Raw genomic sequence first — 22,426 nt, forward strand, 5'->3', positions numbered from 1 at the left:
CAGGTTAATGTCAGTACGAGTCAGTCATAACAGCCAATATAAGCCTCGTGTAAACGATACAGAAAAACACGAGCTGCGCCATAAAATAACTTCAATTGTTCTTAAATGCATTTTTCATGCCTCATTTCCAGAAGCCAGAAGCCTTGCCACATGATGGAACAGGAGTTCAAGCTTTTGATGACAGTTGTTATGCTGCAAAACAGACATGAATGCTGTTGAGCATTTTTAGACCCTCCTTGTAGCTATTACTACAAGTCTAATTGGACCATTACAAACATGACATCTCGGAAAGTCAGTGAAGTAATCTGTCCTTCCTGAGGATGTTACACTACTTGACATTAAGCTTTTGAACTCACCCATTTGTGCGGACAAAGTACTTGAATTTTGGTTATTGACTATTGAGATGCAGAACACCTTAAACCAAGTATTATAGAATAAACAAACAATGCATACACACTTTACTTTCCCTAGTTGCTATTATACAGATGTTATTATAGCTTTATAATCGATATATATATATATATATATATATATATATATATATATATACCCACTTCACGGGCAGAAGGTGTGTGTTTAATTGATATATAGATTTGTTTTTAAGCCTTTTACTGAGATCCATGATTCAATCATTCAATGCTAAATATCCCAAGTAACATGGTTCTTTTTTAGTAAACAAAGAAGTAAAAAAGATCCATGAAATAATTGTAAAAATGTGTTACAACTGTAGTTTAATGTATGAAGTACTTGAAACAGCATTGTAAATTTATCCACAATATAAAGAACGACTCACTATGTTCAGAGTTTATTTTTTAAGCTCGATCCGGTGGATGACCAGTCACCACTGCACAAGTTATATGTATGCAGGAACTTGAAGGTGAAAGATGGAAATTTAATAAGGCACAACTCTAACAATGCTTAGGATTATTTACATGTGATTGTTAAGTGTGTACAGTAGAATGGTCTAACATTATTACTTTATTAAGAGGAAGAGGGATTGTTGCATGTTAAACCCCCCTGACACATAACTCTCTACAATCACCATTTCCAAATCTCATGAAAGGACATTTCCAGGGCTCCCAGTGATGGAAACAAGGTGGGAGACCATCCGTTAACCCATAAGGCCCCATGAGGTAAAGAGTGGGAGGCCATTAGTTAACGCATTGGTGCCCCTGAATCGGGCCGCCAGTGGATTGGCGGCAAGCTTTTAAATTAGTTGTGGTTCCTTGAGCTGGGACAACGGGTGTCCAGGGTCACCCAAATGCCTTGCATTTATTCAACACTGGACCTGACAGCGACTGCACATGAAGCACAAAACTGTACGTTTGGCCTCTCTTTGCCCCCAAAACAGGCAGTCGGGCTGTGCTGGGGAAAAGAAACGCCCCGTCTTCAAGCAAAACGTGTCTCACGGTGCGAGAGTCGCCCCCACCATGTCATTAAACATGTATCAAATATCATTTATTATTAAAAAAAAAAATTGGTTGGCATTTGCCTGCACCAGTACACAGACAAAGCACTTATTTTTATTAGCTTGATTTGTCAAGAATTGGTGGTAAAGATACCATCAAAACCATCTCACTGGCAGATTCATGAAGCCTTCAGGCCTGAATCCTCTGCTGCAATAATTGTAGCAATACAAAATGAACTGTAATCATTGAAATATTTATTTATTACTCTATTTTTCAAGGAGAAATACTACAGTGAAAAACCCTGTATCTTTGTTTTTAGTTGCGTTCTTTTTTGTTTGTTGCCCTTCTTGTCTTTTTCGCCTTCTAAAGTGTATTTATTTATTTTTTCAGACAGAGTCGGGGTGGGTTATCACATTTGTTGAAAATGTTTTCATTGTGCATTGTCTTTGTAAAAACTCAATAAAAAAATTGATTGCAAAAAAAAACATTTTATAAAACCATAGTATTTCAGTAATGTCCAGAATAATGTTTGACTTTGGCTTGAACTTAGTGAGTGGGAATATTACAATGTTTTGGGGGGGGATGTCCTGTTTTTTGTTGCATTTAAGGTAAATACTGAATCATTTTTAAGTTACTTGCAAATTTAAAGGCAAAACAAAATGTCTTGGCAGAAAGAAACACAGGATCCCGTTTTTACACATGGGACCCTGTTGAGGTTTTATGTGGCGATTTGACATGCACACTACCGTTCAGTTATCCCTGAAAGAAAACCCTATTGGACTGAAAAGGGGACACAAAATTATCTTAAAAAAATAAATAATGCTATGACAATATTTCAGTAGCAATCAGGGACACAGCCTTCTTTATTGTTTCTTCAAAATATCAGGGGGTAAACCAACAGCAAGATTATGAAGCTCAACGAAGGGCAACTACTGTATTTGTCAGCTTTCAAAAGTTTATACTGTCTCAAGTTGATGGTGGCATTATTTGGCTTGGCATGACATTCTCAACACAACTCTTCCCGAGGAAGCGTATTCTGCAGAACAATCAGGCTTCCCAGCTACACCGTTTAGAAGCCTATGGTAGGAAGGAAATTGCAGTTCACCTCTAAAAAGATAATGTATATTTGTATAGCCATGACATCCACAACAAATTAGAAATTGTTGTTTGCTATATAGGAGTTTTTTTAACTTATCTATTTTCCCTATGACCTTCTGACAATATTTGAATGTGTGTTTATTTGCACAGCAACATTTGTTCAAAAAACAGCAAATGCTTCAGGGAGCAAGAAATCCATTGAATACAAATATGTAATATTAATGAACAGAAAGGTATATTTAAAAACAAGAATGACGAAGCATTACGGACATTAGAAGCATTTATGAGAAAGTAGTGATAAATAATTCTAGCAGTCCTAATTTAAATGGTGTTGAAGTACCTCTCAAGTGTTCACGAAGTTCCTTTTAACTTTAAAAAAGCCTCATTGGTATCCATTCTTCTTTTCAGAAAGTGGATAAGCAAGCCTTTTCTAAGTTTAAGACTTGGTTTTAAGGATTCCAATTGCTTACAGGCTGCCAAGGTCCGCCACACAACATTTTTAGTTGCGATGAACAGGGTTAAAGATGATATTAACAAAGCTTGTCTAGGTCAACAGAGCAAGAATGCAAAATTGTTTAATTTAAGCATCCCAAAATTAAATTATTTCAAGGATTGCATGCGGCGCTCACTTGAATGAGAATACGTCAATGTAGGGTGAGCAGTCATTTATTGTTTGGGCATGTCTCGAATATTTTGTTGATTATTCGCCGACAACATAACTGTATAGAAAACATAACCTTACAGAAAACAAGTCTTATATTAGAGAGAGGAAGTTTATTTATTTTTTTGTTTAATGTTTCACACTGACGCACTCGCATCTACTGCTGTCGCAAGTAGACATGGTGGTGCAACGATCGCTGAAAGTCAAATTCATTTTGGAAAGTATAAGGTGTTTGTCTAACACAAATATATTTACTATACAAACGCACTGCATGTAAAAGAACAAACATGTGAAACAGGGTCATTTTTCTTTTTATTTGATGCGTAAATAATACTTGAACCTTTTTAATAATATTCATAACATTTGTTAACAATTTGTCACAAAGATGACAAAACTTGTAAGGATCAGATTATCATTTCTTTATTACAGGCCATTATTATATACATCAATTCAATATAGTGTTACCCACCAAATGTGTAGATTAATCATGAACAACAACAACAACAACAACAGACCTGATCTCAGAGAGAGCGAGACTATGGCCGGTTATGTGTTATGCAATTATTAACTCATCCAAGGTCAGTATGCATTGAATGACCTTCCTGTACAGTGTACAGTAATACGAGGTTCGACAACCTATAGAGCCGAGTCGTCAAGAAAACGACAACATGCACATCTTTGCAACGTTTTAACCAGAAGCGAAGCTTCTGTGAGATGCTGACACACAGCTTGCGCCTTCCCACCCTTGCTCATTTACAGTTAACCGTCACCCTCGGGAATACAGACTCCGTCCCGAGACCGATTAGGAATTCTACAAGTAAAATTACAGCGACCTGATGTACCACATCCTTACAAGACCCGTTTCCTCGTCGCTGGATCTCGCCGCGCTTCCTAATCCTTGCCCACAATTTGCAGTGCAGACAAACGGGGGTGGGGTTATGTGAGGTGGGGGTGCTGTGGGGTGACGGTGTGGAATGGGCAGCGGCTATTGTGCCGTCGTGACACCGCCTAATTTAGCCTACTACCATTCAAAGTCGTACAACTCTGAATGCGGATGAGGACACGTGCAAGCTGCAGGGATGCAATGCTGCACCCATAGCTACATGTGACATGTAAAACGCATCACTAAATGAGTATTAAAATCACATATTAAATCACGCCAGGGGGAAATCTTTTGCAAGAGAGGGGGGGGGGGGCTCACGCCACTACCATTATGCAAGTGTACGGTGACGGACCGATCATCTGTCTTTATCTTCCGTCTCAAAAGTATTTCTTTCTGGTGCAAATAATGCAGCTTTTGCCACCGTGCAGCCCCGCCATGACAATCCCATTGCCAGACAAAGAAAGAAGAATTGAGAACGCTCGTGTCTCAGAGCCGATGTATCAATTTAACAACTAGCCTGATTCTGGGGGTAGCAGGGGTGTATGAGGACACGGCTGCACGTTTGCTACGGGAAGCTTCTGATGCCTGTGTGTAATACATGCAGTGTGAGCAGCGTGCACTACCGTACTACACACAAAAGAAAAAAAATTGGAACGGACAAATTAAAACGTACATTTCCCCCGATTCGATGGAAAGAGCCGTGTCTTTCTCTTTTGTCATCACACGGTGGGTAATGAGACAAAAGAATACCACCACGCTTCTGCTGCACATGCAACCACAAAGAGACAGAGTGGAACACAGTGGACATTCCATTCTGCGAGACGGGAGTGAATGGTGATTCCCATTGACAATTCGGTGTATCTGAAACCATTAGGGAGTCAGTTTGCCCGGACTAGAGTAGAATTGAAGCGGACTAGATAGAGTGTGGGGGGGGTAAAAAAAAAAAGCTTGGTCCATCAGTTGAAAAATATATTTTATATGCAATCTTGCAAAAAGTAGTGGAGTGCACTTTGTCAGAATTCTGGACTATCACACAAAATATCTCCTCCGTTATTACACCTATCTGAGCCTGGATAAAAAGGCTTGACATCGTTGCTGGAGAATGTTATTTTAAAGTCATGACAGGAAGATTGTAGTAGCAGCTGTATTACAATGGATTTTTCGCTCAACTCCCGATCAGCGATGGTGCAGTGCGACCCTGTCAGAGAAGATCTGTCAGAGAGAAGATCTGTCAGAGATAAGAGCTTTATTATGGCACAGGAAAACAACGGAAAAGAGCGAATATTCACCTCGCGTCTCCACAGCTGAGGTGACGTGAAACGTTCAAGTTCACTTCTAAAACTTCAACACGGGGGAACAAAATCAAAGCGGAAGCTGACAAAGAGCAAATATTCCAACACACACGAACAAACAAACGAGCGACTCCAACTTTTCTTTCTTGTTTGCCCAGCGAGCAGACACTGGGCGAGACTTTTCCACTGCTCTTCTCGGAGGGAACCCAAAAAAAAAAAGTAACGGTCCAAAAGAGACGACAGCTCGGACCCACACCCCGCTGGCCGTTAAGCCCACGGTGACTTTTTGGCTTCTCTCTCTCCCCTTCTTTTTTTTTCTAGACAATAAACATTCCACAGACACGCAGCAGCAGGCGAGCGCCGACCCCGCGCCATCTTAGTTGGACACACTGCTTCCTCGGGCTTCTTCAACAAAGAGCTTTTCCTGGTCACGCCAAGCGGCACAACTCGGTGTGAAACCCCCAAAAAGCGATACAAACACACCTGTCCTCCAGCCGTGAGAGAGACTTACCGGTGTTTTGTTGTATCCTCAAGCCGAACAGGAGTCCGAACAGCAGGTATGGTACTGCATTCATCGTGGCTAGGGAACTGACTAGCTGCCGATTGTTGAACTTCTCTCTGGCTCAGTTGAAGGGTCGCCGTTGATTGGCCGAGCGCGACTTAAGCCCCGCCCAATCAGCAGTGGTTTGGACAATGGGCGATTCTGGTTGGCCGAGGCGCCTCTCACACCCCTCCCTGATGGAATCACTCTACCGTGGCTGTAAACAAACTAGACAAAGATTTCATTTACCCACCACATTAATGCGTGTTTCTCACACCTATTTGAACAAGGAAGCCACAAGTAATGTTTAAAAAAAATCCCGAAATGTGACAGAATGATTTAGGCATATAAAACATTTTTTAAAAATGTGCAGGAATAACTATATATTTTTTTTAGTACAACACTAGACTATTTAATTGTTCATCCTTTAAATGTGTTTATTTATTGTGTTTCTATTTTATTCTCCAAAAACAAAAACACCACCTATCTATTTTGCAATTTGTAATATTTTCCAACAAGAACAATACACATATTCTAATATGAATTATTATTAATGTTTTATTTACCATGACGCAATTACATGTCTTGTCTAGCTAATAGCTGCTTTTCTTTTACAAACTTTACAAGTGGATTGGTGTAAAATATAATAATATATGATATCCTATAATGTACAGAAACAGAGCTCAATACAACACACATTAAAAAAACACATACATGAAATGACAATGTAAATATTATTGTGGATTTTTCCATAAATCATATTTCCAATGTATTCGTTTTGTTTTTGTTCTTAAAAATATACAGTGTTTATATATATTACTGAATTACAGAATACATATTAACAGAATTTTGATAATTAATCAAAATGTCAGGACCAGAGGAGAGAAATCCTTTCGGGCTGTTGCTCCTAAGCATTGGAACGATCTTCCTCTCTCTCTGTGTTTGATGATCTACTGACTCCTTTAAGAAACATCTTAAGACATTTTTAATTGTTCAGGCTTTTCCTTGATTTTCTGGAACTCCTGTTGTGTTATCAGTTGTTATCTTGCCCTTTAAAGTATATACTTTATTGAATATTGTTTTGATTGTTTAAGCGCTTTGTGACCCTGGTCTGGAAAAGCGCTATACAAATAAAAATTACTTACTTACTCACTTACTTACTCTGTGTGCTTAAGCAAATTGTAAGTAAGTAGGTGAATTATAGAAATTCACTTAAAAATTCCAGTCTCAAAATGCTCTCCCATAAAATAAAATAAGACATATAACAAAAAAGTTAAACATGAATTCACTAATAATAAATATCACTAATAAAGTAACTCATCTAAACATAAAGAATAACATAAATAAACATGAGAAAATGTTGTAATGTAAAAAATGTAAATGTAGCCGCTAATATCTGGATATAACAGTCCAGATGAAAGTTACACATGGTATTTCCGACGCAAACCAGGCATTAAAAAAAAAGAAAAAATGTTTTAAGGTCTTCTAAGGTAATTCTGAATTTGATTTGTTGACTAACATTCTTTAAATGGATCCCTCTGAAAAGCAAGGACAATTCTTTTGTGCAGGGAAACTGTCGGTTGACAGTGAACTAATGGGATTTTTCGTGACGCTCAACAATGTTTTCATAAAACTAAGATGAATCACTTGGACTTACCAAGGACATGGTGCACTTTACTGTACATTAAAATGAAATGAGGCACATCACAGACGTTTTTAACAAACAAAACTATAACCTGCCTTGATTTTTTTTCCTACTTATGTCTTCACAAAATAAATGTATACATATTTAAATTTAGTATTGTACATTTATTTATTATTTACAAGATAATATATATACCAGATATTTATTTCCTGTCAAACTCTTTTTAAAATAAATTAAACTCTCCCACTTTTTAAACTTAAACGCTTGAATACTTCATGATACATTGTTGATGCTCGAAAGAATATAAATAATTCATTAAAACGATGTTCGAAGCAGAGGTAGCCTCCTTAAAATACTGGAATGAATCACCAGATTTTTCCAATTGGGCTTCAAAGTATCTCTGACAACTCGTTCCGAGAATATTTTCCTCCCGGCATTCTGGAACATGACAATCATAACTTCTGGATCATGTTTTATTTCCTCTGATATGCCTGGCCTTCAACAAGAATAGCTCCAGAAGCACTAAAAATACACAAGCATCTGGACCGAGCGGCGTTTCATGTAGGGTAGGATGACCGAATGTTCCGGACAAGTGACCCGGAGGCGTCATCGAGTATTTCATTTGGAAATTTCATGCCTAATTATGCTCAGGAGAAGGTTTTCGACCCTTCAAAGCCAGTTTTATAGTCAACACGTGTCTTATTCAGTGACAGAGACAAGAGAACACTTTCTTGTTGTCTGAAGGTTTTTCCCTTGACTGAGGAAGTTTAAGTGACAAACATGAAGGAAACAACTATTGCCATGGAAACAGAATCCATCACACTTTCGGTCAATTGCCCGCAGAATGGTTGGCTGAAATCAAGAGTCCATGGATTATCTATTAAGATGCCAGTGTTTAAAAAAAGATTTGAATCAAAGACTGACAATGTCCCCAAGACTTCCAATAGGACTGAAAAGACAATATCACAAACAGAATCATATTTACTGTTATGGACAGTTTAGGAAAAAAATACATTTCTTACAGTCCAAAAACATTCAGAGGATTATTGATTATCTATTTGTCAATGACTCAATTACATTGAATTGTTTGTATGTGTGACTGAATGTCCTGTCGAGGGTCGTCACAGGAAGTCAGCTCTCTCCACTTTGACCAATCACGTCTGAGCTAATGGGTCACACCCCCTCCTCTTCATGTCGTCTTTTATCAACATCCATGAACATCCTCGGTCGTCTGACTCTTCTTCTTTTTCTTGGCATCTCCTGAAACATTTCTCATCCATTTCAGCATTTTCTTTCGCCAATTCTGAACCATCTCCTCTTCCCAAACTTGTCTCTAAAGTCTTCTAGTTAGGCCTTGGAATTCTATGTAGACTTGAATTTGATTTTAATAAACTTGTGACTCTTTATTTCTGTCCAGTTGAGGTTTTTAACTTAATTTGATTCTTGTTGTTCTGGGGTAAATGCACTTTTGTAAGTTGCTTTGGGTAAACACATCAGCTAAATTACCAGGAATATATTGTCTCACTCCTGTCCTATGAAGGTCGTTTCCGCCCATTTCATCCATACAACACTCTTCCATCTGCCTATCCTTTGTGTCAACGGCCTCTCTCCTCAGGTAGCTGAGATTGAGGCTGTAAAAATACAAAATGAAAGATTTAATAATGCTCTATTGTTTTTTAAAGTTATTTATTAACTATTAAAAACTGACAGAGGTAGATTTAACAGTGTGGGTTATGAAGCTTGAAATCTCTTTTTACCTCACTGCTCGTATTTAACGCTGTTCTTGAGTTGATTCCATTTTTATAAATTCACCGTTGTGTTAGAACAGAGCAAGTGAAAAAAACACAATTTCTCCCATTTAACCCTGCAACGGGAAGTCAATTGGCTGGCTCAGTGTAAACGTAGAAGCATGTAGTCTCTTGAAAGTGTCTGTACGATGGAGCTAGCAGACTCGCTTCCACAGAAAGCAGAGATTTGATGAGAAATGAAGCTGGAATCTTAATTATGTGACTGGATCTTCGTGCAAACTGACTCCCTGAAAAGAAAACTAAACGACGGGTGGACATATGGCCGACTTCCCACTGACGTATTCCGATGGAATTTCGGATCAAAACCAAAGAGCAACAACACACATTGTTGCTGACCCGAACCAATCAAATACATTTTCTTTTAGCATCTTTCATCTTTTGGCTGTTGAGATACCAAATCTGTGTTTTAAATAACTCACAGAGTGGAACTGATGCTTTGAAAGATGAAGCTGTTTGGGATGAAGAGTCACAATGGCAGCGCGGGGAAACGGACTCAAAGCCTCCAGATGTGTTTTAAATGCAGCAATACAGGAATCACGTCTCCGAGCCGAGGAAAGTCAGACGCTAGCATTAAGATTCATGTATATTTAAAATCTCCTTTTCTGCATAATAAACACTTGATTTAGAGCATGCATATGCAAATCGACTTGCATATGTATCCACTCATGCTGAGACTTTGAAACATGTGCGGAAGAAAGAAGCAAATCACTTGAAACCAGGTCTGAAAAACTCAAAAGAGATGAAGAAAAAGTCATGTCTTAAGAATCGTCACTTTTGAATGAGTAGAAGTCAATTCTATCATTTTAAAATTATCTTAAGAAAGAGGTCGCATGCAGCCCTTTTACTGTATTTATGGATAACTGACGTGTTTATTTTGATTCTACATGTAGTTTGCTATTTATTTAGGATTTAGGATTTTCTTTTTTATATTGGCCCTGTGTGTAAGAATTTGTTGACCTTAAAATAAACAGAATACATATTTTTAATATTTTTAGATAAAAAATACAAATGTGTCTATAGGTGTTTTGCAAATTAAATCTAAATAAATAATTTACAGAAAATAAAATAATACAAACTTGTTATGGTACTTTTTTTAATTTTACCCTAAAAGTTAGATTAAATATACCGTATTGTTTTTTAGAGCAGCAAAACTTTTTTTTTTAATACACAAATGTGTCAACAAAACTGCTTTACACCCCTGGGATCAGTGATGACGTTAATAAGTTCCGAGAGACTTTTGAAAGTTACCAAGAAGACAAAATACAAAACCAGGTATTTTATTTAGTCCTGTATACAGATTTGTACGCTGTGAATTTCAAATTTTGATTACACTTTTCTGACACTAGGGTATGCCAGAAACACTATTTCAGAAACTACAGATTTGACCTTTAAATAATGATCCCCTTAAAACCATCAAGATAAAAATCTCCCACATTATGGTGAAAGGACAACATGGATGACATAAGTGAAGGTTAGACAGAAGGAGACCTTCTATTCCAAGTATTCCAGATGAAAGGGGGTTTGTGGATTCTGACCAGAGCCGTCTGTCAAATCTCATTTTTATTGAGAGACCTGCCACAGCTCCTTGTGTGGAGCTTCATAGCGAAGGCTGCGACTTAAACAATCCTCATACGCCCACCCTGCTCTTACATAACATGCTGTAGATGACAATAATCTCTTCACCTCCTCCGGTAGTGTCCGTGTCCCTCAGTATCTTAAACACTTAATGACGCACTTCCCGAGGTATACTAATTACAACGACAACCGAATGAGAAAAAGGAAACCAGCTCTTGCTTCTGGTGAGTTTGCAGGTTACATCCGATGATGACTCACATGTGCAGGTATTATTTTGACGTATAACCAAGTCTTAACCGTTTTAAAAAGCCCGGAAGTTGTGGCTAGCATCAGCTGACAGATATTGACTCAGGAAGAAGCAGATGTGAGGAATTACATTGTATTGCAGGTAGACGAGATGAATCCTGCGAGGTCAGTCCAGGTGACGAAGAGGAGAGACAGAATATGAAACAGATTCAGGCAGAGATGCGCAGCAACGTGAAAAACATTTTTCTGTTTTAAAAGCAGCATATGGAGCATCTGATTCACACACACACATACACACACACACACACCCACACACACACACACACACACACACACACACACACACACACACACACACACACACACACACACACACACACACACACACACACACACACACACACACACAAAGAAAATAATTACAAATGCTCATTAGACAGAAGCAACTTTTAGTTTTAATTAGAAAATTAATTGTCTTAAACATCTTCCCATTGACTTGTTAAATGCTTCAGATCTGACTATGTAGCATTTGTTTTCCTGCCTCCCTGGATCCTTATCCTGATGTCTGCCTGATGAACTTCCTGTTGAGCTGATATTATTTCTGTTAGCAAAAAAAAAAAAAAAAAAAATGTTTCAATGATTATTTATGGAAATGTAATTATTTTTGTGTTTTTCACTACCATCTGGTTCTTAAAGCTTATTGAAGGATTTGTCCCTCTCTCATTTGAGAGCTACAGAGCTTTTCTCTTCACCTCACTTAAGAAAATCAACCCCAAACATGAGTATAATGGAGGACGTCAGGGCTCTCTGTGTGTGTTTAGTTTGTATTTAGGTCACGATGAACTGTAAAAGCTCTATTAAAGCAAACTGCCTTTGAAATGAACTCCTTTGAACTCTTGAGAAGTTCACAATGTTGTCATGAATACATGAAGTCAAAGCCCCCAGTAATCCTTTCTATTGGCTCAGCTCACTCTGCATCAGATTGTCACGATATTATCAAACTCATTTTGGGATGTTGTGGGAAACCTGGGGCAACACTGGAGATGTTTGGCTCATCTTTCTGAAGTCTTCACTTCAAGAATCTCCTGTCCTTTACTCCCGCCGTCCCTTCATTCATCTTCTTACCTCCGCCCATGTCTCGAGACGATGTAACTACCATTCACCGGGTGTTAATGGGCCCATCTGTTCATTCAGGTGTCTTGGGGTTCCATCTGCCGTCCACCCATTCTTCAACATTACCTTGACACGCAGGGAGGAGTTGAAGAAGGTGATCGTCGAGGTTTTTTATGTGACCAGCTTGAGAAGAACCTGCTGAAATGAGCAATTTCGTTTCCCCATGACTCAGTTCTTCGAATAACCTTCACCCAAATTAACAAATCTTTTTTGATGACAAAAAATTACAGGAGAAAATGTTCTGCAAGTAATGGCCGATTAAGACGAGAGCTAAAAATAACAAATTATCTATTTGTTATTCAGAGCTATTCATGGTCAGGCTCCACTTTATATCAGTGATCAGACCCTTTTTTTCAGTTGAATCTTTGACATTTTCGATCATCCCTATTGTTCTCTGGCCTCTGGTGCATGTTAAACTACCATAGAAGTGAAAATCTCCTTAAAGATCTTGAGGCCACCCTAGGCCTATGTTTCAATCATGTGTTGTAGAGGGAGATCACACACACACACACACACACACACACACACACACACACACACACACACACACACACCCCCACACACACACACAAACTCCACAGAGACGCTGGAAAGAAACGCTTACTTAAAGACTTCACAGTAACTGTTCTTTGACCTCTGGGAACTCCACGTGACTCCACTTGTGACGGCGAGAGTGAAGATCCCCTCCCTCGAAGCAGTGACAGCGGTGATGGATCAGGCCTTCAGGAGGAGCTGGGGTGTCTTTCAGGTGACCACTGAGTCCCAAATTTCTAATAACCTCACAGCCAGGGATGACATGAATCACTGTCATTTCTTCTCCTCCTCAGTCGTCAATTCTTAGAGAGCGATGAAGGCCGAGCACGGATGTGAGGCTGAAGTCTCACACACGAACGTCCAGGGTGATCATCTGTCTGAGCCGGAGACTGTCTTTGATGTTCCCATATGGACCCCTGGAGCCTTTTCCTCGAACCAGCCGCTCACATTCAACGCTGTCCTGCTGATGTCGGACGAACTCTGCTCCAGGCTTCAGTCGTATGAAGAGACATAACATTGTAGAAGGTGGTGGATCTCACTCTGTTGCTTCGTCTGCGCTGTCAGCAGACATTAAACTACATCCACCACTTATTCATTCATTTCTTTCACACACAGAGAACTGTGAACCCAGCCTGGAATCAAACCAACAGCCTTCTCGATCAGATGTGTCGCCCTTTACAAAGTAATGACGTAGAAATGTTTTTATCAGGAATATAAGCATTATTATATTTATATTATATTATTGTTTAATATAATATATTATTATATTTATCAGAATCAGAATCAGAAAACCTTTATTAGTCCCACGAGGGGAAATTCGGTTTAACAGCAGCAAGAGAAATAAAAACACCCAGAAGTAAAAACGAGAAATAAAATCTAAATGGAATAAAAGATAAATCTGCGCTATATAATATTTACACAATCATATTTACATAAATAACAAGAGGTGCAGTTAAATAGTTATCTTGGTGTGTTTTTGTTGTGGAGTCTGATGGCAGCAGGGAGGAAAGACCTGCGGTACCTCTCCCTCACACACCTGGGATGGAGCATCCTATCACTGATGGAGCTCCTCAATGCCCTCAGTGTGTGCTGGAGAGGGTGAGACAAGTTCCTCCTCATGGAGCCCAGCTTGCTCCGCATCCTCCCTCCAGTCACTTCCTCCACAGGATCCAGGGGGCGCCCTAGGACGTAACTGGCCTTCTTAATAAGGCTGTCCAGTTTAGCCCTATCCTTTGCTGTCATGCTGCTCCCCCAGCAGACCACACCGTTGAAGATGGCAGAGGCCACTACTGAGTCATAGAATGACTTCAGGAGCGGCCCCCGGACACCAAACGACCTCAACCTCCGGAGCAGGTAGATTCTACTCCGCCCTTTTTTATAAAGAGCAGCAGTGTTATCCACCCAGTCCAAGCGGTTGTTGAGGTGAACACCCAGGAACTTGTAAGTCGTGACAATCTCAATGTCCTGTCCCTGGATGTTCAGTGGTGAGGGGGAGATGGAGGGACACCGCCGGAAATCCACGATCAACTCCTTAGTTTTGCTGGAGTTGATCTGAAGGTGGTTTTCCAGGCACCAGTCAACAAAGTCCTGGACAAGTCCCCGGTACGGCCCGTCATCCCCGTCCCTAATGAGGCCGACGATGGCGGAGTCGTCCGAGAACTTCTGCAGGTGACTGGTGGGAGACAGGTGTTGGAAGTCTGCAGTGTACAGTGAAAAAAGGAACGGTGCTAACACTGTTCCCTGGGGGACCCCTACACTGCACAGTACAGTCCTCGAAACACCATCCCGGGTCCTCACGAACTGTGGACGGTTGGTGAGGTAGTCCACAATCCAGTCCGTGAGGTGAGTGTCCGCTCCAGACAGCTCCAGCTTGTCCCTCAGGATGTTTGACCTGATGGTATTGAAAGCACTGCTTAGATCCAGGAAAAGGATCCTCACAGTGCTTCCAGGCAACTCCAGGTGAGAAAGTGCTCGGTGGAGAAGGAAGATGATGGCGTCCTCCACGCCGATGTCAGGTTGGTAGGCAAACTGCAACGGATCCATGGAGGAGCGCACCAGAGGACTCAGGTAACTAAGGACCAGCCGCTCCAGAGCCTTCATAAGGTGGGATGTCAAGGCCACAGGTCTGTAGCAGCTGGGATCCTTAGGGTGCTGAGTCTTCGGCACCGGTACCACACAGGACGTCTTCCACAGTAGTGGAACTCTTCCCAGGGTCAAGCTCATGTTGAACAGAAGTCCAACAATTTCACTTAACTGGTCAGAGCACGTCCTGAGTACTTTGCCACCGATGCCGTCTGGTCCAGGGGCCTTTGTTGTCTTGGTTCTCCTAAGCTGATTTCTCACCTGGAGAGGTGTGAGGGACAGGCTGGGGTGGGGGGGCATTGTCCCCTGTGGAGTCAGCGGGGGGGCTGAAACAATACAAGCTTGGGGGAGAGGAGAAGGTAAGTGTAGAGGTGTGAATGGTTGAGCAGGGGGGGGAGCCGACACCTCAAACCTTGAAAAATAACTGTTTAAGTTGTCGGCCCAATTTTTATCCCCCGCTGCTACAGAGAGCCTGGTCTGATGTCCGGATATGGATTTCAAACCTCTCCAGACATCTCTGGTGTTGTTGTTGGCCAGACTCTCTTCCATCCTCCTCCTGTACCTCCCCTTTCCCTCCCTGATCTTTCTTCTCAGCTCCTTCTGGACTGCCATCAGATCCTCTTTGTTTCCTGACCTAAAGACTCTCTTCTTCTCCTTTAGGAGAGCCTTTATATCAGGATTGATCCAGGGTTTGTTGTTGGAGAAGCATCGTACAGTTCTTGTTGGTACAATGCTCTCCACACAGAAGTTTATGTAGTCCGTGACACATGAAGTTAGTCCGTCAATATCCTCCTTGTGGGACTCACTGAAGATGCTCCAGTCCGTGGTCTCAAAGCAGACCTGCAGAGCTTCCTCAGCTTCTTCAGACCACTTCTTGACTGAGCGAGTCACTGCTGGTTGCCTGCTCACAAGTGGCTTGTAAACAGGTAGGAGATGGACCAGACAGTGGTCAGCTCGTCCCAAAGGAGGAAGGGGGGATGATAAATAAGCGTCTTTAGTGTTCGCATAGAAAAGGTCCAGTGTGTTATTGTCTCTGGTGGCACAAGTGACGTACTGCGTGAATTTGGGCAGACAGGAAGAAAGAGATGCGTGATTAAAATCACCGGAGATGATAAAGAGGGCCTGAGGGCTCTGAGTCTGTAACCCGTTCACTACTCCAGTGATGACGTCACATGCTGCCTCCGCGCTCGCCGACGGTGGAATGTACACAAGCACCGCGACAACATGTGAAAACTCCCGTGGCAAGTAGAAAGGTCTCAGACTCAGCGCCAAAAGTTCAATGTCAGGACAGCAGTGTTGATCCTTTAAAGTGACGTGCCTGGGAAGGCACCACTTCTCGTTGACGAACACTGCCAGTCCTCCGCCCTTTCTCTTTCCGCTCATCTCCGTCCGGTCCGCGCGTAATAAGCAGAATCCATCCAGCGCAGCAATCGCGTCCGTGTGGTTCTGGTTCAGCCACGTCTCCGTGAGCATCAGCATGCTGCACCGTCGATATTCCGGGTCGAACCTGGTCGCCGCCGCGAGTTCGTCCATCTTGTTTGGCAGAGATCTCACGTTGCCCATGATTATATTCATATTATATTCATCTCTATGTTTTCTTTAATCACAACTTTTCAAAGTCATATTTAAATGTTTATTTGAATTAGTTATTATTTTAATGGACCACTTTGTAAGGGTAAAAAAAGTGTTGTTGTCTCCCTCTAGTGTCAAAACAGTGTAAGTGCAATGTCAGAAAGTTGTCGGTTTTGCCTATACCAATTTTTTGCTTGTTCCTTTTTTGAAAAGAAAGAAAAAATATGTTGTTGTGTATCTTACTGCTTAGTTCAAAAGTATCTCAGTACTTCATGGTAAAAATTCATCTGTAAAGAATCGGAATCAGAATCTTTTATCGTGTTCTTTTTTTAGTGGTTCCGTACAGAATAAAAATAATTAAATAAGTTAACACACAAAATAAGAAATAGAAAAAAAGAAACATGCACCCGGCAGTTTGTTGGTCTCTGGACACACAAGTTAACCCTTGTGCTACTCAGGGTCAAGGTGACCCGCAGGCCTGGAAACAAATGTGTTTGAGGTATACATTGTGTTGCCGCTAGGTCAAGGTGGCGTCGTTCACATTTAACCAAGAGGTTGTCGACTTCATTAATTGTGAAGTTTACCAAAATATGAACCACGATCTATGTAATAACAGTGCACGAAAAACTAAATAAATTAAAGTAAAATGTCCTTTCAAAATAAAATTAAACACTGGAATGATAATAGTGAAACACATAATGAACACATGAAATGTAAAACCACTTCATTTTATTTGTATTTTCTCATTGTCATAATACATGGAGTGCATTGTGTTCAGTTCAGAATCTTATAATAAAATTGATTTTCACTGGTTCATCACATTCCAGAAAATACCTTTATACATTGTGCAATGGTAATCTTGAAGCAGGGATTTCAATTTTCAACTTTAACTATTCTCAAGTTTTGAGCGTGTAGGTCATGGTCTCTCAGGCGTTGGATCTGGAGCTCTTCTTGGACGAGCTTCTTGGAGATGAGGCCCAACTCTCCACAACTCCAACACTCAGGTCCGAACACGGCTTGCTCTGTTTGCCAGTACGGTTGTTGCTGGTAGACGTCGGTAGTTGGCAGTTCTGTTGGCCATCACCGTGGCTCGAGTCTTCACTCTGTCTTGGAGTTCAGTGAGCTGTTTATGCGTCAGCTTTCTTTGCAAATGTCTTTCTTGCTCGCTCTGCTTTTTGTCAACGCTCCCTTGATTTCTTCAACAGGTGTATTCCACATCAAGTAGCAACGCCAACATCAATGCAACACTTTGACACATTTTAACAGTACACACAACTTTTAAATGTATGAACGAGTATATACGTTGCTTTTTAATACTTTTGTAAAGACAGAGTATATACGTTGGTTATAATATATTGGTTATTTGAGCTTTAACTGGTTATAAATGGATTATATGCAGATCTGTTGAGAGGATTTTGAAATCTCTTGTCTCTCACTTTTTTTTGCTGCAGCTCCACTTGTTTAGATAGGAGCTATTCCAGCTCACACACACACATGCTCGTACGCACACACACACACGCTCAAGTATTGAGGTCACTTTTTCTGCTCTTTCAATGCAGCTTTTGTTTATTAATAATCATTCAACGCTATTGATTCATTGTTCCGGGTTCTACAACCAACTCAGCTGCCAAAAGTTTTCTCAGTTAATCAACTGGCTTCTCTGACCCTTCTAGAGACAATAATGAAACTGCCATATCTATTTTAGCCCAAATCTTATCTGGAGGCTCTGATTATCTTAAGCTATTAATAATCATCTGATAACTCGGTTAACATGGAATTACTCTATGCTTTTAATGGTAGGTTTCCACCGGTCTAAAACCGTTTTTCATCCAAATCACGGTCTGCCCTTATTTCTTTTACAGACTTTTCTCACTGTGCCTGCGTAAAGTCATAGACTTCTCAAATGTCATACAGACTTTTCTACGTTGACTCCAGGATTTCACCCTTCGACCTCTTTCATGATACGTGTTTTTTTTCACGTTTCTGGACACTTTGCCAATACTCCCCACACTGGATGGATGGATGGACGGACGGACGGAAGGACAGATGATTGATGGATGGATGGACCGACGGATGGATGGATGGATGGATGGATGGATGGATGGATGGATGGATGGATGGATGGATGGATGGATGGATGGATGGATGGATGGATGGATGGATGGATGGATGGATGGATGGATGGATGGATGGATGGATGGACGGACGGACGGAAGGACAGATGATGGATGGACGGATGGACCGACGGATGGACCGACGGATGGACCGACGGATGGATGGATGGATGGATGGATGGATGGATGGATGGATGGATGGATGGATGGATGGATGGATGGATGGATGGATGGACGGACGGACGGAGGGAAGGACAGATGATGGATGGATGGATGGATGGATGGATGGATGGATGGATGGATGGATGGATGGATGGATGGGTGGATGGATGGATGGATGGATGGATGGATGGATGGATGGATGGATGGATGGATGGATGGATGGATGGATGGATGGATGGATGGATGGATGGATGGATGGATGGATGGATGGAGGGATACTGAAAGGTTGTTGTATTTTAATAATAGAATATTCCAAATTCAAAACTAATTAAATGAAATTCTCTATTGTTCTCACTCATTACTATCCTTTCTAAATATGTCGGTATAATAGTAGTAGAGACAATAAAATATGTGTCAGAACAATCACTATGAAAACGATTTTCTTTGTTTATTCAATTGCTATTCTTCCATAGTCATCTGACTCTGAAGTGCTATAAAAATAGATCATTCTAACCTTCATAAAACACATCAATATCTGCACAAAATAGAAATAAAAATAAATTTCGGATTGATATAGTTTTACCAAAATGGAAATTTCAGACTAATCTCCAGCTGGACCAGAAAGTAGGATTGTCAGTGATCCTGGACCAAAAACCCTTTACACCACCACAATTTCAGTATTTCTGCTACTTTATGAACACTTCTTTTTCTTCGTTCTGTCTTTTATTTCACTTTATAACCTTTTAGATCTTGAAAAACAACAAAAAAAACAACTTCATTACAGAGAAGACTTTATTAAAGCTCATTTCTTTCAGCTCATTTAAATATCAACAATATGAAAACGTCAATCCTGGACTTTTATTATTTGATTTTAATCCCTTTGTGTCGTCTCTGGGTCACAGCGAACGACCTCCACCACTGCTCAGGTATTTATGGAATCCAGGGAGGTCGTTCACTGTGACCCAGAGACAACACAAGGGATACCACAACCTCATTTGTTTTGGATCTTCTAGTCATCTTCACCCTGAGATAACACAAGGTTTGAAAAAGTTACATTCACACTTTCTTCTTCTCACTCTCACTTAGTAAATTCAATAATACACATTTAAATATTTCAATGAAAATGTCTGCTGGAGAAGAAATAATCTTTCTTTTAGTTCCAAAATACCTTTTCTTTTATTTCCCACCATTTCATCATTCCATTCTTTATCAGTTTGTCTGTTCGAGTCGAAGGCCCCTCACACAGCCCTACTTTAGTACGTGGCCCCTCAGGAATTTAATATCCCACCCATGGTTTAGAACCCGACCCCTCCTCTTGAACGGGATCTTCTTCCAGAACTAAATGGACGATTCAAAAACATGCTCCTACAACAACTAAGACACAAGAGTTTGCACCAAGATATGATGTCATCAAGCGTTACATCGTCAGTCATCTGTTTGCTTTGATGAGAGTCAATTACTCTATATAAGAATCAGGTCATCAAGGGGGGGGGGGAGCAGCATCCCATAGACTCAGAGAACGCCTTCATTGGGGCATGAGGGAACACAGGAAAGCTTGCAGGACTTAGAAAAAGAATCTCCCTAAAAGTGATGACCGTCAGCGAACTTAACTCCAAAGAGCTCAGTGATGACCAGGACGTGAGCGCTGGCCCGGAGAAGAGAAGAAAGATGTTCGTGGTGAACTGGAAGCACGTGGCTCTGTGCGAGATCCTGGCCGCCCTGTTGGTCATCGTGTCTCTGGTGGCCATCATCTCCATCATCAACGAGTCGCGGTACCTTTCCCTCACGTCGGCCATCAGCGTGACGGCGGCCTGCTTCGCCCTCGTCGTGGCGCTGGTGGTCTACGTGGCGGGGGCGTCGCTGCACATGCGGGAGGGCAACAACATCCAGATGGGCTCGGTGATGGAGGTCTAAAGAAAGAAGCCAAAACAACATGGTTGTCATTGAAGGATAGTGGAAAATCTATCAATCTGAACTTTAAAAATTGCAGAGTATTTATTTTTATTTTTATTTTGTGAAGATATTCATGTATTTTATGAAGGTTAGAATGATCTTTTTTTTCTAGCACTTCAGAGTCAGAGGACTATGGAAGTATCTCAATTGAATAAACAAAGAAAATCATTTTCATAGTGATTGTTTTCACACATATTTTAGTGTCTGTCCTAATTAGTGAGAAAAATGAAAAGATAACATTTCTGAATTTTTTAATTTTGAATATTCAATTAAAAACCAAAAAACCTTTCAATATCCCAATGATTAAACTAAATTGTTTAATCCTCGTGCTATCTCAGGGTCAAGGTGACCCTAAGGCCCGAAAAGAAGAGTTAAAACCAGTAAGGGTTGATATAATATTCGATAAAAAATCGTCTGTGTTGCTAAATGGAAAACAATGAAAAACAATTTCCCAAAGCAGATCTCTAGAAGGATCAATAAAGTTTATCCATCCATCCATCATCCATCTTTCTATCTATCTAATGACTGCTCTCATGTAGTAATGGGCAGGATTTGTGAGGATTTATACATATTATATAACATTTATACACTAACATTTTATTTTATATTTGAATAAGTATGACTAAAAAATAAAGTGAAAACATATAATTTAAACTAATTTAAGGTGTTAGTGTTTTCAAGAGATGACAAATAGGAAATAAAGATCAAAACCTAACCAATTCAATCTTTATATTTAGAATTAAACCTAATACCCGAAAAACAAGGGATACCGCAAACACATTTGTTTTCGGGCCTTCGGGTCACCTTGACCCTAAGATAACACAAGGGTTAAACTGGTAATAAATTGTCTGAAAATGTTCTACTAAACTTGATCTCATAAGGGCCACATTAATATAGTTGAAGAGCCAAATGTGGCCCCACAGTCACAGTTCAGGCTTCACTGGGTCACATGATCGAAAGCTTGTTCCTCTACATGTTCTGGATCAAAACTCCATCGAACAGCATCAGCTCACTTGACACAAGCTACAAAAGCAGGGGCCCCGGATTCTAGTGCAGTCAAGAACCAGCGAGAAGGAGGTAATAAAATATAAAACCTCAAACGTCCGTGACTGCATGAGTGGGCGTCTTAAATCCGCTTCATTGTCTCTTAACAGTATCCATCTGACGCTGCTCTTGGTCTGCCACCTTCATCACGACGGTTCATTTGAAAAGAAGTCAGTTTACGGTTCATGAAAGGAACGACCTTGATACGTCACCCTTTTCAATCTCTCGTCTCCTCATGGCTGTGGATGTGAAACGTCGACGCTTGATTCTCATCTTCTCATGCGTGTCCATGGGAAGCTTGCCATGTACGGTTGCCGCTGTAGGGGGCGCTGCAGGCAATCGACGAGGAACATATAGTACGATACGTTTTTTCTTGTTTTACTTTCAGTGGAGGTGCTTGGTTTTGGACTCATCCAGTGGTTTATGGACGTTACGAGTATTGTTTTGATTGTTAAAGCGCTTTGTGACCCTGGTCTGGAAAAGCTCTATACAAATAAAAATGACTTACTTACTTACTATCGGAGAAAGTGCACGTTCAAGATGCCAAATTAAATTTTATGGCCACTTTGATGGAAAAGTTTCAGTTCAGGGTTGGGTTTTGACGCCTTTATAGAAGGGGTTTAACTTCCATGAC

At 40.6% G+C, this 22,426-nt stretch overlaps 1 protein-coding gene across 1 annotated transcript in view; it reads right to left on the minus strand.

Moving 5' to 3' along the window:
- The window catches only part of tgfbr1b (transforming growth factor, beta receptor 1 b), a 40,317-nt gene extending 34,363 nt beyond the window's left edge, over positions 1-5,954 (minus strand). Inside the window, exon 1 of the mRNA XM_087789142.1 lies at positions 5,855-5,954. Coding sequence (XP_087645268.1) covers positions 5,855-5,918 — 64 coding nt within the window. The 5' untranslated portion in view covers positions 5,919-5,954. The remainder of the gene's footprint in view (positions 1-5,854) is intronic.
- Positions 5,955-22,426: the final 16,472 nt, after the last annotated feature.

Source organism: Callionymus lyra, chromosome 4 (assembly GCF_982586985.1).
Source record: "Callionymus lyra chromosome 4, fCalLyr1.hap1.1, whole genome shotgun sequence".
In the NCBI taxonomy this organism is placed as follows: Eukaryota; Metazoa; Chordata; class Actinopteri; order Syngnathiformes; family Callionymidae; genus Callionymus; species Callionymus lyra.